Source organism: Bubalus kerabau, chromosome 21 (genome assembly GCF_029407905.1).
Source record: "Bubalus kerabau isolate K-KA32 ecotype Philippines breed swamp buffalo chromosome 21, PCC_UOA_SB_1v2, whole genome shotgun sequence".
Taxonomy (NCBI): domain Eukaryota; kingdom Metazoa; phylum Chordata; class Mammalia; order Artiodactyla; family Bovidae; genus Bubalus; species Bubalus kerabau.
The window spans coordinates 40,389,626-40,406,589 of NC_073644.1; the positions used below are offsets into that span (position 1 = coordinate 40,389,626).

The 16,964-nt window shown below is 43.8% G+C and overlaps 2 protein-coding genes and 1 long non-coding RNA gene across 4 annotated transcripts in view; 1 reads left to right on the plus strand and 2 right to left on the minus strand.

The window, feature by feature from the left end:
- The window catches only part of LPIN2 (lipin 2), a 375,312-nt gene that overhangs the window by 113,202 nt on the left and 245,146 nt on the right, over positions 1–16,964 (minus strand). The window lies entirely within an intron of this gene.
- On the plus strand, positions 427–12,416 carry LOC129635974 (uncharacterized). The gene is made up of 2 exons (XR_008706566.1): positions 427–566; positions 11,954–12,416. It is a non-coding gene; the product is annotated as an uncharacterized LOC129635974 (long non-coding RNA).
- MYOM1 (myomesin 1) overlaps positions 11,452–16,964 on the minus strand; it is a 120,810-nt gene continuing 115,297 nt past the window's right edge. For both annotated transcript variants that reach the window (XM_055559208.1, XM_055559207.1), the window contains 2 exons: positions 15,686–15,741; positions 11,452–12,898 (listed from right to left, as the gene is read on the minus strand). In XM_055559208.1, the coding sequence (XP_055415183.1) occupies positions 12,605–12,898; positions 15,686–15,741 (350 nt within the window). In that variant the 3' untranslated portion in view covers positions 11,452–12,604. The remainder of the gene's footprint in view (positions 12,899–15,685; positions 15,742–16,964) is intronic.

A 16,964-nucleotide genomic window follows, 5' to 3' on the forward strand; every position in this document is an offset into this window, starting at 1 on the left:
TTGTATTGGTGAAGGGTTTTTCACTTATTGAGCCAATGTTTGCTGCTAAGTCTCCATACTCCTTACCTACTGTGTCCTTGGCAGTGTATTGATTGATATAATGGGTGTATAGAAATGTAAAATGCAGCTTTGTCCAATGCTTTTTTGGAGGCTGGTGCCTGACTTTGGAATAATCACCTTTAGAGAAAAATAAGTTTCTTAAAATGTTAACAGGCCTCCTGGCCAGAAGATGATGTAATTCACCTGAACTTTTGCATATGATAAGTTTGAAAGCCTGGCTTCAATTAGAACCAGGAACTGCTGTCCTTGCATGACTCCACCCCTTCCCCCATTATCCTCTATGCACAACTTAAGGTATAAAAACTACTTTGGAAAATAAAGTGCGGGCCTTGTTCACTGAAACTTGGTCTCCCCATGTCGCTCTCTCTCCCAAATTCTGGCTGAGTCTCCATCTGGAGCGCGGAACCCACCATGCTTGCTAATTATGCCTGGGCTTCTAAGATCTGACCGGGGAGGCCTCAGTGTCTCCTCTCCTTCGGGAGAACGGAAGGACGACTGCGGCCTATGTAAGTGGTGCAAACTTCTTGTCTTGAAGTTTTATTGGTCTCCCGCGTAAACCAAGCTACTCAGCCTCTTTTCTCCACTGAATTTTCCTACTGAGCTATCCTTATTTCAGCCGCTTTTCTCCACTGAATTTCCTCACTGAGCTATCCTTATTCTATTACTCTTTGTATCCTTAATTAAAGTGTAATTAAGCAGTTGTTTCCTGACCCTCGCCTACGCCGTCTCTCCTTCCAATACCCTGGATCAGCTGGGGCTGGACCCCGGCACTTTACCAAATTCATTTGTTCTTTTTTCTGTCATATCCTGTTCCTGCTTTATAGACTGTATTAATATTTCTTCCTTTACCTCTTTCAGTATTTCAAACATAACTAGTTTAAAGATTCTTTCACATTTTTCTATTGCCTCTAGTTCTTAGATGCAAATTACCTCTTTTGTGATTCTTCCCTGGGGTCATAATTTCCTGAGTGGTTTGTAATTTTCACCCTTGAGCTCCTCTGTGGTGGATATTGTTTTTGGTTTTTAAAAGTATTTATTTATTTGGCTGCGCAGGGTCTTAGTTGCAGCACACAGGGTTTTTGATCTCCGTTTTGGGATTCAGGAAGTTTTTTAGTTTGTGGTAGGCAAGATCTTTAGCTGTGGCTTGCTAACTCTTAGCTGTGGCATGTGCAGTCTAGCTTCCTGACCAGGGATCAAACCCGGTCCCCTGCACTGGGAGTGTGATCTTAGTGACTGGACTACAGAGGAAGTCACGCAGTGGGTATTGTTTTCTATAGGAGTCCACCTTCCTTGGGATTTGTGGACAAATTACAGCAAGAACAGGTCAGTCTCCTGTGGCTTCTCCAGACTGGTTGCCCAGCTGGAGTGTTCTAGTCTCTGTTTCGCAGTTGGGATGACTAGTTGGCCTTATACAGGGAGTCCTTCTTACAAAGGTTAGTGGCTTCATCGTTTGATATGAGTGAACACCATGTGTTTGATCTATGAACATCTGATGTACAAACATCAAAACCCTGCCTCCCAACTCTGAAAGCTTGTGTCAAGTTCCAGTACCTCCTTTACCCATTCAGTTTCACTCTTGCACACTACTTTGGCTTTGAGTTTTCTGTTCATTTCCAGCCCCTACAATTTTTTTTCACTCAACAGATATTTATCGTGTGTGCCAAGTACCATTCTAAATCCTAGAGAATCGAGAATGAAGAGCATAAAGTCTCTGTCTTCAAGGATTATACATTCCAGAGATTGCTCTGACTCCTTCCATGCTTTAAATGTACTAAACATATTTCTGTGTGTCTGGAATATGTGTGTCTGGAGAGTGGTGTGTCTCGGGGGTGGTGTGTCTGGGGGGTGGTGTGTCTGGAGTGTGTGTGTCTGGGGGGTGGTGTGTCTGGAGTGTCTCTGGGGGGTGGTATGAGGGAGGTTGTCTTCCTGCAGCAGGTCAACCTACTGGAATGCCAAGGTGCCAGCCCTCGCCCACCTGTGCCCCAGCAGTGTTGAGGGAAAGGTAAGGCTTCTGGCATACCTTGAAGACAGTGAAAATATCTCCATCCACGTTTAACCTAAGAGGCAGCTGAATGTAGTTAACAATTGAAAACACAGAATTTGAAGCCTAAATGCCTACATTCAAACCCAACTCAATCACTTACTAGTTATGTGGCCTTGGGCAAAAATCTCTCCTGGTGCTTCAGTTTGGTCATCTGGAGAAGTCCAGTAATAGGATTTTCCTTACATGCTTATTGCTGTGGTTCAGTTGCTCAGGTGTGCCCCACTCTGTGACCCCATGGACTGCGGCATGCTAAGCTTCCCTGTCCTTCACTATCTCCCAGAGCTTGCTCAAACTCATGTCCACTGAGTCGATGATGCCATCCAACCATGTCATCCTCTGTTCCTCTCTTCTCCTTCTGCCTTCAATCTTTCCCAGCATCAGGGTCTTTTCCAAGGAGTTGGCTCTTTGTATCAGGTGGCCGAATTATTGGAGCTTCAGCTTCACCATCAGTCCTTCCAATGAATATTAGGGTTGCATGCCTTTAGGATTGACTGGTTTCATCTCCTTACTGTCCAAGGGACTCTCAAGATCTTCATTGTGGGATGCGGAATCTTAACTTGCAGCATGTGGGTTCTAGTTCCCTGACCAGGGATCAAACCGAGACCTCTTACACTGGGAGTCTTAGCCACTGGACCACCAGGGAAGGCCCCTTCATGTGCTTTAGATGGTCTTCCCTCTGTACCTGTCTGTGTCCTAATCTCTTCTTGAAAGAACACCAGTTATATTGGATGAAGACTCACCCTAATGACCTCATTTTAATTTAATTGCCTCTTTAAAGGCCCTCTCTCCAAATGCACTTACATTCTGAGGTCCTGGGGCTTCAGATTTCAACAAATAAATGTTAGGGGATACAAGTCAGCCTGTAGGAAGGGCAGGATGAATTCTGCTGGACACCTTCTTTCTCTGGGATCGTGTATTCCAGCTCACTTCTGTGCAGTCTTGTCTGCATCTGGGATATCTTCACCGTGCTGAGTGACTTCTAATCCACCTCAAAATGGCTCAAACCCACCCACTCATCAAAACTCAGACAAGACGCTTCTACTTCTACAAAGTCTTTTCTGATTGCTGGTTCTCACCATCTCCCTTATGCTCACCTCACTCTTCAGCAAGTATTATATGACTCCTTGGAACTTGGATAATACCAGAGTGTTACATGTGCTTTTCTCATGGATTTGTGGCTTGTATGGTGGCTCTTCACATTCCCAGCATTGCATCAGTTAGAAGTGAGCACCCTGAGGGTGAATCTCCACCTGGTTCAGCTTTGTATCCTCAGTCATTGCTGAATGAATACTTGTTGAAGGAATAGATGAGTAATAACAACAACAGCCTGACTGACTTCTATTTCACACATGAAGTCAAGTATTGAGACGTTCTCCCCAAACCTCTAGTCAATAATCGACTCATCTTAAGACCTTACCTGCCTAGCAGAACTTTTGCCACCTATTCAAGGTGAGCATTTTGAAAGCCTGCATGGAAAAGGCATTAAATTCACATGTACCTTTGTACAGGCTGAGGGATACCTTTTGTAAGCGAGATCAAGCTGCAGTGATGTGGAATTCTCAAGGGCTCATCAAGTGGCCCACAGCAGAAGTGAATTGGATTATTATTATTATTTTTGGGAGGAATGACTTGCCTAATTTGTGCATAAAATACTTTAAAGTCTGGAGACATAAACACTTTTTTTTTTTCCATTTCATTTTAAAAGGAGTTTCCAGAGTTTTGACTTTTGTTTTGAATGATGTCTTTGTAACAAACTTCCTGTGTTGACAAGGAATGCACTGCATTTCCGTAGCTGTGACTGCCATAGAAATGAGGGCAGTTCTAAATGTCTTACTATTTTAATATCTTTAAGCAATTTTCTGACAGTTCAAGTCTCCTAATTTTCATCCTGAGTATAACTTGATGGTGTTTAAGTATAATACAATAAAAATATACAACTCTATCTCTAAATAATATGTAATATACAAATAATACAATAAGATACAACTATATCAAAGAGTCAGACACAACTGAGTGACTTCACTTTCACTTTTCACTTTCATGCATTGAAGAAGGAAATGGCAAGCCACTCCAGTGTTCTTGCCTGGAGAATCCCAGGGACGGGGGAGCCTGGTGGGCTGCCGTCTATGGGGTCGCACAGAGTTGGACACGACTGAAGCGACTTAGCAGCAGCAGCAGTATATCACTATAATATACTGCTGTAATAAGTATTTCAGGCTTCCCAGGTGGCTCAGTGGTAAAGAATCCACCTGCCAAGGCAGGAGACACAAGAGACGTGGGTTCCATCCCTGGGTCGGGAAGATTCCCCAAAGACGGAAATGGCAGTTCACTCCAGTATTCTTGCCTGGGAAATCCCATGGACAGAGGAGCCTGGTGGGCTACAGTCCATGAGATCGCAGAGTCAGACGTGACTGAGCAACTGACCGCGCAATAAGCATTTCAAGTAATGTGTTCATTTTTTTTTTTAAACTTCTCCTAATGTCTTGATTTATTTGGTTTTAAATTATCTGTCAACAGAGCACTGAACACTTACTTTAGCCTTATGGTGATAAACTTTCCCCTTTTTGAGGGGTTTTGTCTTAGAGTGGCTCTGCCTTTCGGCTCTGCTGGTGATCAATCTGTTCCCACTTCATAAACATTGTTCAAACGTCATTGACTCAGAATCTAGCAGAACTGGGGGCATCCAAGTTCTCTATTTAAAAAATAAAGTGACTTTGCTGCTGCTGCTGCTAAGTCACTTCAGTCGTGTCCGACTCGGTGTGACCCCATGGACTGCAGCCCACCAGGCTCCTCTGTCCATGGAATTTTCCAGGCAAGAGTACTGGAGTAGGATGCCATTGCCTTCTCCGAGAGTGACTTTAGCATGAGGCTATCTTAAAACACAAATAAAAATTTTCTATTACTCAAACTAGGTGGTTTATCATTATATTTTTACTTACAGCTTTTATCTTTCTTTGATGCCTCATATTTTAAGGCAATGACCTCCTTTAATACAGCATTAGGAGAGCACAGCAATTTTTTGGGAAATGTTAACAACCATAATGCAGCCTAGATATGAAAAAAAAAAGTAATGTTAAAAGCCTGAGGATATGTAAAATTAAGAAAAGGCCCAATGAAAAATGTTTACACAAAATAGTCCAATTCTTTATAGATATGAAGTTATGCCTAGAAACCAGCAAGAATTCCCTTCTTCCTGCCCTTTCTCCCCTCCCCTCCCTGCCACCCACACAGCTCCCATCTTGCTTTACCCTCCATCCACTGAGACGGAAAAAACCCGGTTCTTACCCACCCCTCCACGCCCCCATTCCCACTCCCACCCCCATCCCGTGACTTCCGGGAGTGCCCATGCAGAGGTCAAAGCTGCCTGTGATTTTCCATTTACACTGACATGAATCTGGCAAGAAGCGAGGGGTTTCAGAGTTTGAGAGACAGTCTGGCTTATTTGGAGAGCAGGACCTGACCCAGACTCCTGCTAAGTTGATACATGTCCGATGAATGAATGAGCAGAAAAGGTGATGTCTTGCATTTTCATTACTATAAGAAGGTGATTGCCTTCTCTTCCAGTTTTGAGACAAATTTTTTTTTTTTCCAATTTTCATCATTCTTTATCTTTATGCCTGTACAGCTGAAACTTCCTTCTAAGACTGTCCCAGCAATGAGTTGATCTGTCCTTCCTCCGCATAGTTTTCTGATCAATGAAATTTAAAAAAAGTCTTGGCAATGTGGCTCCTGCTTTAGGGTGTGTGACGAAGGGCACTTTTCATTTGATGTCCTGGGGAATGGAGACTGCACGGGGCCTGTGCTGACAGCAGCCTGAGAGCAGGGTGGGGTCCTGAGGTCTGGCTGCAGCAGGGGACCAGAAAGCTGTGCGAGTGGAGAGGAGGGGAGGGGAGCTGTTGGTGTACACGCCGCACCTGGACTGGAGGCCTGCCTGCAGAAGCTTCTGTGGGCAGCTCCTGGGGAGTTGGATTTGGACAACTGAGATCAACCAGGGAACCATCAGAATAGAGACTACAGCAAATTTTCATTGGCTATCAGTTTTCCATAGGGTAGTGTATATGCTTCCATGCTAAAACCAGGGCTCTGTAACAACATAGAGGGGAGGGAAGGGGAAGGAGGGAGGCTCAAGAGGGAGGGGACATATGTATAGCTATGGCTGATTCGTGTTGATGTATGGCAGAAACCAACGCAATATTATAAAGCAATTATCCTTCTATTAAAGATAAATAAATTTAAAAAGAAAAAACAGAATCTACGTAAGAAAACACCAGGGCAACAAACTAAAAGAAAAAAAAAAGAAAGAAAACACTGGGGTTGTGGGATGGGACTCCTGGTCTCTGAAAGGAAGCTCTTTCCTCTGACCTGTCCCAGTGACGTGGTCTCAGTGGGTCCACCTCCTCACCCAGCTCAGAACCAGGTCCAGGCAGGTAGAGTAGGTGGCTTTCCTGTGATGTCATGGGCACCAGTGACCCTATTTAAGGCTGAAGTTCCGATCCTATAGGTTATGCCCTCTGTTCTTTTTAAAATAGGTTAGGGTTAGGGGAAACCATGGGAACTTGAGACCAGGGGAGGGGAAAGTTACCTTCATGGTTTATTCAAAGCGGGTGTATTTTGTTGCCAAAGTGTTTGGTTTGGCTTTTTTTTTCAAGTTGATCTGGTGTTAGTAAACCTTAAGAATTTTAGTGAACTGTGGAGGAGAAGCTCAGAAACTCTTTACTGAGGTTGCTTAGCGCTATAGGATGAAAAGCTTAAACCAAGAGGGCCCACCACACCAAAATGAGCCAGAGAATGAAGGCAGTACAGAGGAAAGCGAAGACAAACGATGGAGAGACCTGAGTTCTTATGAGAATGTTTGTGTCCCTGGATCCCACCGTGCCTGGACCTTTCAGTTATGTGAACCAATAAATATCCTTCTTTGCTTAAGTTAAAACAAAAACAAAACCAAGTGTTTTAGAGGCAGCTTGGTTGCGTGTTGCTCTCTGCCTTTTCCAGAATGAAGAAATGCGCCCTTAAATTGGACAGCCAGGGGTGTGGACGGTCTCTGGGTGCCCCCAGCATGTGTGTGATCTTTGTGACAAGTACTGTGTTATTATCCCTACTTGACACTAAACTACAACAAAATATGTAAAGAAATAATGTGAAAAAGTCACTTAGATCTTCATAGCTATGAGCTGGGTCATTTTGGAAACTTTCGTGTAAGTTTTTTTAGGTTTTAATATACATATATATCAGTGGATACTTCAGAAGCATATTAAATCACCTAAGACTTTCCTTACATAATTTCATCTCAAAAGCCCTCAGCCAGAGGCCGAAAGGCAAACATCTGAAGACATGATGTAACAGTCATTGTGTTTCAAGCATGTAATTTTCCATAAAATCTGTGGATTTTATCTAAACGTCTTAAAGTGGGTAATAGAGCAGGGCCACAGAGTAGAACATAATCAACACTTTGAGATGGTGCCAGTGGTACTATTAATCCATAAATCTTTTCTTTTCACTCCATAGCAGTGGATACTTAGAAGTAATGAGAACATACAGTTTGAGCTAATAACAATGCAATGTTAGTTTGTAACAGAAATGCTATATAGTACCTGGAAGTGTTCCCCTAATGCCAAAACAGTAAAGAAAATTCCTGATTCTATGCCTGAGAGAACTGGAGCTTAACTCTTCTACTATAGAAGATTTGCTTTCCTAATGTAGATTTACTGATGCACCACAAAGATAGGAAAGCTTTTGTTTTTTAACATACAGTACAAGAATTCAGTGTTCCCAGTACTTTAACTCCCACTTTCTCTTCTATGCGTTGTAAGAATTCAACCCCAATAATTGTTTAAACATCATCCTCTGTTGTTTCTGGGTCATCCTTCTCATACCACTTCCTCCTCTTGCAGTCAAGTCTTTCTGCAGCTGATATTTTCTAAAAGCAATACTTTCTTACCCCATCTGAGCTTTTAGTAAACTCACAGGTTTGCCATAATGCAACCCCCTTTCTCCCCACCCCCCAAGCACATCACTCCTTCTGTCTTTGGGCTGCTCTCTTTTCGGTGGACACACCATCCACCCAGGTGCTTCAAGGCTGAAGGTAGGAAGGTGTGTCCTCCTGAGCAATTTCACCCAAGCTCTGCCCATTTACCTCCAACAAGTCTTTCTGGGAAGTGCATCCTTGTCAGCCACTGCTCTCATGCAAACCCTACAAGAGCCTCCTGAGTGGTCCCGCCCTGAGTAGGGCTGGACTTCCTGTGACTAGAGGGGTGAAGGGATGGCACGTTATCCTGGTGGGCCTGCACCTGTCCCCAAGCAGAGCCTCTGATGGGACTGACGCTGAAGCCTGGCAACCCTAGGGATGCCCAGGTCTGCAGGAAGGGAGCACACATGCTGGGTACCAGGCCAGGTGCATTAGGAGCAAGAAGAAATTAAAAATGAGAATATACTTCACATTTGCCCACTTCTGCTACCTTTCATTCTTTGTTGATCTGAATTTCCATCTGATGCCATTTGCCTTCTGACTGAAGAACTTCCTTGAACATTTCTTGTAGCAAAAATCTCCTGCCAGTGGGTATCTCAGCTTTAGTTTGGAGGATAAAGTCTTTATTTTGCCTTAAGTTTTGAATAATATTTTCAGTAGGTAGAGAAGACTAGGTTGAGGGTTTTTGCTTTTCACGTGGCACATTGAAGGTCTTGCTCCACAATCCTTTGGCTTCTATGGCTTCTCATGAGAAGTCTTGTGTTGTTCTCATTTTTGTTCCTCTTATGTAACTTGTCTTTTTCCCTCTGGCTGCTTGTAAGATTTTTCTCTTCACCAATGCTTTTCAGCAAATCCATTATGATATGCCTTGGTATTCTTCCATGTCTCTATTTAACATATTCAATCTTTCCTCTAACTTCTTGAAAATACAGTTATAACAGATGTTTTAAGGTCCATGTCTGCTAATTCTATCATCTCTGTCATTTCTGGCTTTGTTTTTGTTAATTTTCCTTTTTTCCTTCGTGTATCATGTTATTAGATTGTAGACATCTGCTAACTTAGATTAATGGTCATAAACTATAGCAATGCCATTTCAAGTTACATGCGTATAAGTTACCAACAAATAACATATATACACATAGCTCATCATATTTCAAAAGCTACTTAAACATCTTTCATTAAAATTATAATTACATTTCCTGTTGGGATTACATTGTGTTTAAAAAGGATTAAACTTATTCTGAATTTTCATTATCTGATCAAATAGTATTAACTTAATAATGAATTATTCTTGATACTTCCATAATATTATGTATAAAGTATTTTCCCAGTTTTACTGAGATATAATGGACATATAACACTGTATTAGTTTTAGGTATGCAACATGGTTTGACATATGTATACATTGTAAAATGATTACCATCATAAGTTTAGTTAACCTCTATCATTTCACACAGTTACAAATTTATTTTCTTATGATGAAGTCTTTTACCATCTACTCTCTTAGGAACTTGCAAGCAAGCAATATGGTATTATTAACTACGAGCTTCCCCAGTGGCTGAGTGGTAAAGACACCTGCCAAGCAGATGAAGGTTTGATCCCTGGGTCAGGAAGGAAATGGCAACCCACTCCAGTATTCTTGCCTGTAAAATCCCATGGACAGAGGAGCCTTGCAGGCTACAGTCCATTGGGTTGCAAAGAATTGGACACGACTTGGTGTCTAAACAACAATTATTAACTACAGTCACCATGCTGTACCTTACATCTCCAGGACTTATTTATCTTTAATGTACTTTTCTCTTGGTTGTTAGTCATATTTTCTTCTTTGCACACTTTGATTGGATTCCAACTGTTATGAATTTCACACTGTTGGTAATTCATTCATTTAGAGTATGTTGCACTTTGTCCTGACACACCATTAGGTCACCATAGATATTTGATCTTCTCGAGGCTTACTTTCAAGCTTTGTTAGGGTGGGTTTAGGGCAGCTTTTAGTTTAAAGTTAATTTAGCCCCAGTACTAACGTGAGAAGGGCTTCCCCGGTGGCGCAGCAGTAAAAAATCTACCTGCCAAGGCAGAAGACACAGGTTCAATCCCTGGCTCAGGAAGATCCCCTGGAGGAGGAAATGGCAACCCACTCCAGTCTTCTTGTCTGGGAAATCCCATGGATAGAGGAGCCTGGCGGGCTACAGTCTATAGTGTCGCAAACAGTCAGTGATGACTTAGCGACTGAGCGCGTGTGCACACACACACACACACACACACACACACTAAGGTGAGAAACTTCTGAGGCCTCTATCCATGCCCCATGTATTATAAAGTCTTTCCTTTCCGGCTGGTGGGAAGGAGAACTTTTCACAGTCTGCATGGGCTCCCATGACTGCTGGTCCCCCCACCTCCTGAGCCCTCCCCAGAACCCTCAGAGCAGCACTCAGTCAGAGACCCATCTGCTGCAGTCCATGCTCCTCTCTGTTAGACTCTTTTCCTCCAATGCCCCTTCCCATGAATCCCAGCCACCTCAGCCTCCTTGAACTTCAGTCTCCATCTCCTCAACTCAGTAAGTCTGACATTCTCTTTGGGTCCTCCTGGCTGGACTGCAGCCTGAACACCATCCACTGTCCACACAACAAGTCGGAACCCTCACCAGTCTCTCAGTACTGTTCTTCTTCTCTGGGGCATCACACCCCTGCAAGTCCGCTAGCCAACGCCCCAGTTTTTTGTCCCGCATATATTGTGTCAGATTTTCTAGTCGTTTATGGTTGGGAGAATGATTTCCATGACAGCAATCCTTTGTGGGCAGACACAGAAGTTCCTTATAGCGTCATTTACATTTGCTTCTCTGGGGCCCAAACATTGGCCATTTTCATGAGAACTCTTGGCTTGGGTTCCTACACCATGTGGTATTGCAGTAAATCTGGACCCCACGAGCACACAGCGCTGGCTTCAGGAACCCATTAACTTTGTTTTTCTCCCCAGAACTACTGCCAGGCAGATGGTAAGTTTTGTAGAGCTTCTCCATGTCAGTTGGTGATATTTTTTTACTGTTCCTGTTTGTTTTTTTACTATCCCTGTTTTTTTGACTAAGCTACCTTTTGTGGGTCCCAGAGCTGTGATGAGGTCTTGGTGTCCAGCTCCCCATGGCAAACAGTCTGAGTTCACGCCTTTTGTTCAGGCCCTAGGGGCTACATGTAGGTAAAATTACTATTTTTGCATTATGAAGTCTGTTCCTATTTGATTTTTACATACTGGTAATGTTTCTGATCATTTATCTTAGTAACAACTTATCTTATGGTTCTAACTAAATTGTTTAATTGATTGTGATTTTATGTTGAAGTCTTACTAAGTTCATGTACAATTTGAGAACATATGAGAGAAATCAACATTTTCCATATTTATATGCTTAGTTTAATGGGTAAAATTATTTAAGTTCTTGGAAAGTTTTCGTTGGTTAAGTCAGACAATAGTGTTACTTAAAATGAAAAGCAAATATATTAATTAGACTCCGGCGGCAACACAAGAGACATAGGTTCAATCCCTGGGTTGGGAAGATCCCTGGCGGGGGAAATGGCAACACTCTAGTATTCTTGCCTGGGAAATCCCATGGGCAGAGGAGCCTGGTGGGCTATGGTCTATGGGATCACAAAGAGTTGGACATGACTGAGCAACTGAACACACACAATTTAACAAGTTAAAGGGAACTTTTGTTATTAAAACACTCTTAAAATTAATATTTCAGTGGCTAATATTTTAAATTAGAAAAATAAGGTTTTAAAGTCAAACTTCAAGGGTTTAAGGCCTAGATTTTTAAATTTATTACTTCAATATTGTTGAATATTAACTTCCTAAAGCTAAACTTTGAATAGTCTCTTCTACGGATCCTCTAGATACCAACAGCTCACTGTTTTAGCCAAAGGAATTTAAATCAGAAGACATGTTACAAGAAGCGGCAAGAAAGGTGCAGTGGAGACCACCCAGCCAGGCAGCCAAAATGGTGAAACAAGAGAAGCACTGATTGGGGAGAGAGGGGTGTGAACTATTTATTAGGACCGAGAGGTTCCAGACCACCAGCCGCCCACAAACGCACTCTGCTGCCGTCGCAACGCGTGACAGACTGGCTGGCCCAACAGCTGGTCTCATTGGGACGAGCTGCTGGCACATCACTGGCAACTGGGAGAGCTGACCGCTCAAAGGCCAGCCACATCCACACAGCTCCACAGCACTTCCTCTGACCGTCGGCTACATCCCTCTGACTCTATTCTGGTCTCTGCCTTAAAACTGTTTCCTAACATTTATGTTACCAATGTTATTTTCTTAATACAATTTGTGAATAAAGAAAAATGAGTAAAACGTTGCTATTTGGTGCTGTCTTACATGAACAAAGATTTGACAATCTCCCCGCCACCCCCCAAAGCCAGCACAAAAATAGGGAATTGGAGGCTTCCTGGTGCTCAACTCAAACCACCTGAACACACGTGGCCCGAGGCAGCTGGCCGTGGCTCTCCCCTCCTCGGCCCCTCGGCCCCCTCGCCTTCCGGTCACTTGGCCTTCTTGGTGCCCTTCTGGGGCTCCTCTGTCACGTTCCTGGCTTCCTCCTCTGGGATGAACACGCTGACGGTGAAGTCGCTGATCTCCGAGCCATACTTGTTCTTCACGACCAGCCCGTACTTGCCCGAGTCGGATGTCCTGACCCCACTGATGGTGAAGTAGGCCGTCTTGCCAGCCTCGAACTTCAGGTTGCAGTGCTCGTCCGAGGCCAGGAGCTTCTCATTCTTCAGCCAGGACACCTCTGGAGTCGGGTCGCCCCACACGATGCACGTGAGGTTAAGCGCCTGCAAAACAGGTGTTAAGTGAGGGGAGGAGATGTATCAGATGTAACACCCACCTTGAGGCATCCTTCTGGGGGTGACCGGATGGAGGACAAGCCTAAACTTGCTGGGCCAGGCTGTGTGCACCTGTGCAAGTTACATTTCAAAATCACATTTGAGGAGGTTTCTCTGGGGCCTTGGTTTTCTGGCTTTGGGAACACTTATGATCAAAGCCCCAAGAAGGCATTTGCTTCCAGTTCCCATAAACACACTGAGGCCTTTTGCTCTAAGGTGGCATTTTGGACCCTGTCTCAGTAGAGACATCTCCTCATTGTCATCATCTCCACCTGCTCGCTTTTGCATTTCATTTGTGTCACCAAGCCCAGCAGCAGAAGCCCCACAGCTGCTTCAAAAGTGTGACTCATTTTCATGTCCCGTCTTGCTCACTTGATCTCTCCCCCCAAACCCACTCAAGCTGCTGCAGTTGCAAAGGTGCTCTGCCAAAATGTATTCCTCTTTCCTAATATTTTATTATATTACCATCTGTGCTGAAAGCCTCTTACTTTAAAAGGTCAATGTTTAGATCTATCAAATAATAGATTTCCTTTACCAAATTTTCCCCAGTAGTAACATTTTACAAAACTACAGCAGAAAAGCACAACCAGAAGACAGGCGCTGATACACTAGATTTCCCCTGCATTCTTGTGCTTGTGTGCACTTAGATCTATTCGGCTCTATCACCTGTCCAGGTTTGTGTATCCACCACATCAGTTAGGATATAGAACATTTCCATTCCCACCACGATCCTTCCTGTGGTCCATTTATAACCACACACACCTCCCCATTTCCAAGCCAGTTCCTAACTCCTGGCAACCACTAACCTGTTTTCTGTTTCTCAATTATTATAACTTCCACAGCATTATATAAATAGCATCATACAGGAGGTAACATTTCCAGAGTACCTTTTCCACTGAGCATAATTCCTTGCAGATTCATCCTAGTTACTGCAGGTGTCAACAGTTTGTCTCTTTCTGTTGCTCAGAAGGGTGTCATGGTATGCACATACCTGCAGGGGTCACCTGGGCTGTTTCCAGTTTGGGGCTATTATGAATAAAGCTGCTATGAACATTGTGTGCATGTTTTTATGTGAGCATACATTTTAATCTCTCTGAGATAAATACCCAAGAGTACAGTTGCTGGATGGTATGGTAAATATATATTTCATTACTTTAAGAGATTGCCAAACTGTTTTCCAGAGTAGCTGTATAATTTTAGTCTATATATCCGACAGTTGTGTAGGAGTGATTCAGTCTCTCTGCAGCTTCACCAGCATTTTTTGTTGTCACTGTTTTATATTTTAGTAATTCTGCTACTGTGTCATATTTCACTATGGTTTTAATTTGTATTCCCCTGATGACCAAAGATGATGAATTTACTTCACATTTTAAGTTCCTTTTTTTTTTTTTTTAGAATTTTGCATCTGAAGGAATTAATTTTTTTTAATTAATTTATTTTTTATTGAAAGATAATTGATTTACAGAATTTTGCTGTTTTCTGTCAAACCCCAACAGGAATCAGCCATAGGTATACATAATTTTTTAAATTATTTTGGCTGTGCTGGGTCTTCGTTGCTGCGAGTGGGCTTTCTCTAGTTGCAGCACGAAGGGGCTACTCTCTACTTGTGGTGCGTGGGCTTCTCATTGTTGTGGCTTCTCCTGTTGCAGGGCATGGGCTCTAGAGTGTGCAGGCTTCAGTAGTTGTGCTACATGGATTTAGTTGCCCTGCAGCATGTGGGATCTTCCTGGACCAGAGATTGAACCTGTGTCCCCTGTAATGGCAGATGGATTCTTAACCACTGGACCACCAGGGAAGTCCTAAATTCCATTCTTGCATTTTTTTCTTACTGAAGTCCAGAAGTTATAAGAAAAAGAGCAGGGCTCACCATATACATGGAAAAGAATATCCTTCTATCTGGAAGGGCCTTGTTGCCTTTTCCATAAGAGTATCATTTAGAATTGGGTAGATAGCAAGAAATTTATTTTCTTTCCATAATTAATTAGAACTTCTTATTGAATTATTCTGCAAACGCATTTCAGGAAGAAAAATATGAGTCAAACTATGGCCACTAAGAGAAACTATTACCATTGAAGAAGGGAACAGTAACCCACTCCAGTATTCTTTCCTGGAGAATTCCATGGACAGAGGAGCCTGGCGGGCTACAGTCCATGGGGTTGCAAAGAGTCAGACATGACTGAGTGACTAACACTTTCACTTTCACTTTTTTCAGGGATGAAGAAAGTAAATCCAGGTTACACATGACATTCACTGCTCTTCAGAGAGATTATTATGGAGCTAACAAATATCAGTTTAAAATCAAATGGAAATAAATCAGTTTTCCGCTATGATGGAGCCTATAGAGATTCACAGCACGTTTCCCTTCAAAGATGAGGAATCCCATAGGTCAGCCCACTTTCCACTAGCGTTAGGGGTCACTTCTTTCTTCAGTTATGTTTGTCGTATAGTTATGATTGAACGTTTTCTGCTTCTCCTGATTTTAAAGGGACATCACTTCTGGAAAGAGACTAACAGGTCTGTGCATGCCACATTAAACAAATGTACATCCTGATGCTTGGCCTACAAAACATCTTCAGATGAGTGGAAAACTGCCTACACTTTGAACCTTGTCTGTGGCTATACTGAAGTCAGGCGTGAGCAGCCATGGCATATGATTAGATGGTGGGAACCAAGTCTGGGGCATGGGAACACCTTTCCAGTGTGGACGAAGTGGGGACAGGAGTGCCCCAAACTTACCTTGCCCTCTTGGATGGTGACCACATCGGGGAGGCCACCCACCACCCGGGCGCGATCTGTAAGCACAGGCATTTCTGGTTAATCACTGAAGCCACCAGCACCAGCCATCACCTGCACAGAGCCACCCAGCGGAACTCATAGCCCTACTTAGTTTCCCTCTCCTTATAGTCATCGTATACCTGCTTTCACTGTGCAAAATAAGCAAATGACCCTGCAATTTCTGAACATTCATCTCCTTCACACACAGGTGCCTCTATCTGGACCTGAGATCACACCACGATCGGCTCTGTAACCCCGGCGGCTGTTCTCAGCCTGGGCCTCCTGCAGCTCAGTGAGCTTGGCCAGAGGGGGCAGGGCAGAGCGTGGCCTCTTCCATGGGCTCCCCTCTGATTCAGAAAGGCTGCATAAGTGGAGGCTGTGTGCCAGGAGATCTGGAGGCTGGAGAAGACATGGGCTTTTCTTGGGGCCTTCCCTAAAGAGCGCCCCTTTCTCATTTCCGAGGAGTTCTTCAGATGTTCTGCAGGGCCCCTTTCTATGACTGAGGGGACAGGGGTAGGAGGGGAGCTGAAGTCCAGGGCTGACACCCCCACCCCCCGCTCCGCCAAGCTTTGTGCTGAAGCTATGACAGCCTCGGTCCCAGGGAAGGACACGGTTCTGTCATTCATTCAGCACTAATGCAGTGGCACCACCCTCTCCTTTTCAGCCTGCTTTAGTAAATGTGTGACTCTCCATCCTTATTTCTATTATACATTCCCTTCTCCACTAAGTCAGGCTAAAGCTTTGAATGAGTCTCAACTGCCTTTTGCTGCTGATTCCATTGCACGTAACACCACCTGTGGGCCCGACCCACTGCCTGGCCCCCTGTACCACTTTCTGGATGGTGCTAGGTGAGTCATGTCAGTATGGGGACCTCAGTCTCCTCATTATGGGGGTGGGGCTGCATTAAACCCATGGATATGAAGCTTGTCTACTCTGCTCCCTGGTGTACATGGGATTCATCCTGACTTCCGTGAAGATAGCTTGGCCCTCACCTGTGTTATCGGGTCCATGTGGAAGATTTTGTTTGAATTAAGTGTCCTGTGTCCATTTAAGAACAGGAATCTAGACAGGCTCTCAGGTCTCTTCCAGCTCTAAGATACTGTGGTCCAGAGACCTCAGGAAGGAGCTCATGGAGCAGAGGGAGGGTCAGGCTTCTTGTCCACAGGAGAATTCAAGAGAGGGGATAGACGGTCAGCAGACAGTCTCACTCCTCCTCCTCCTGGTTCCTGTCCCTGAGTTC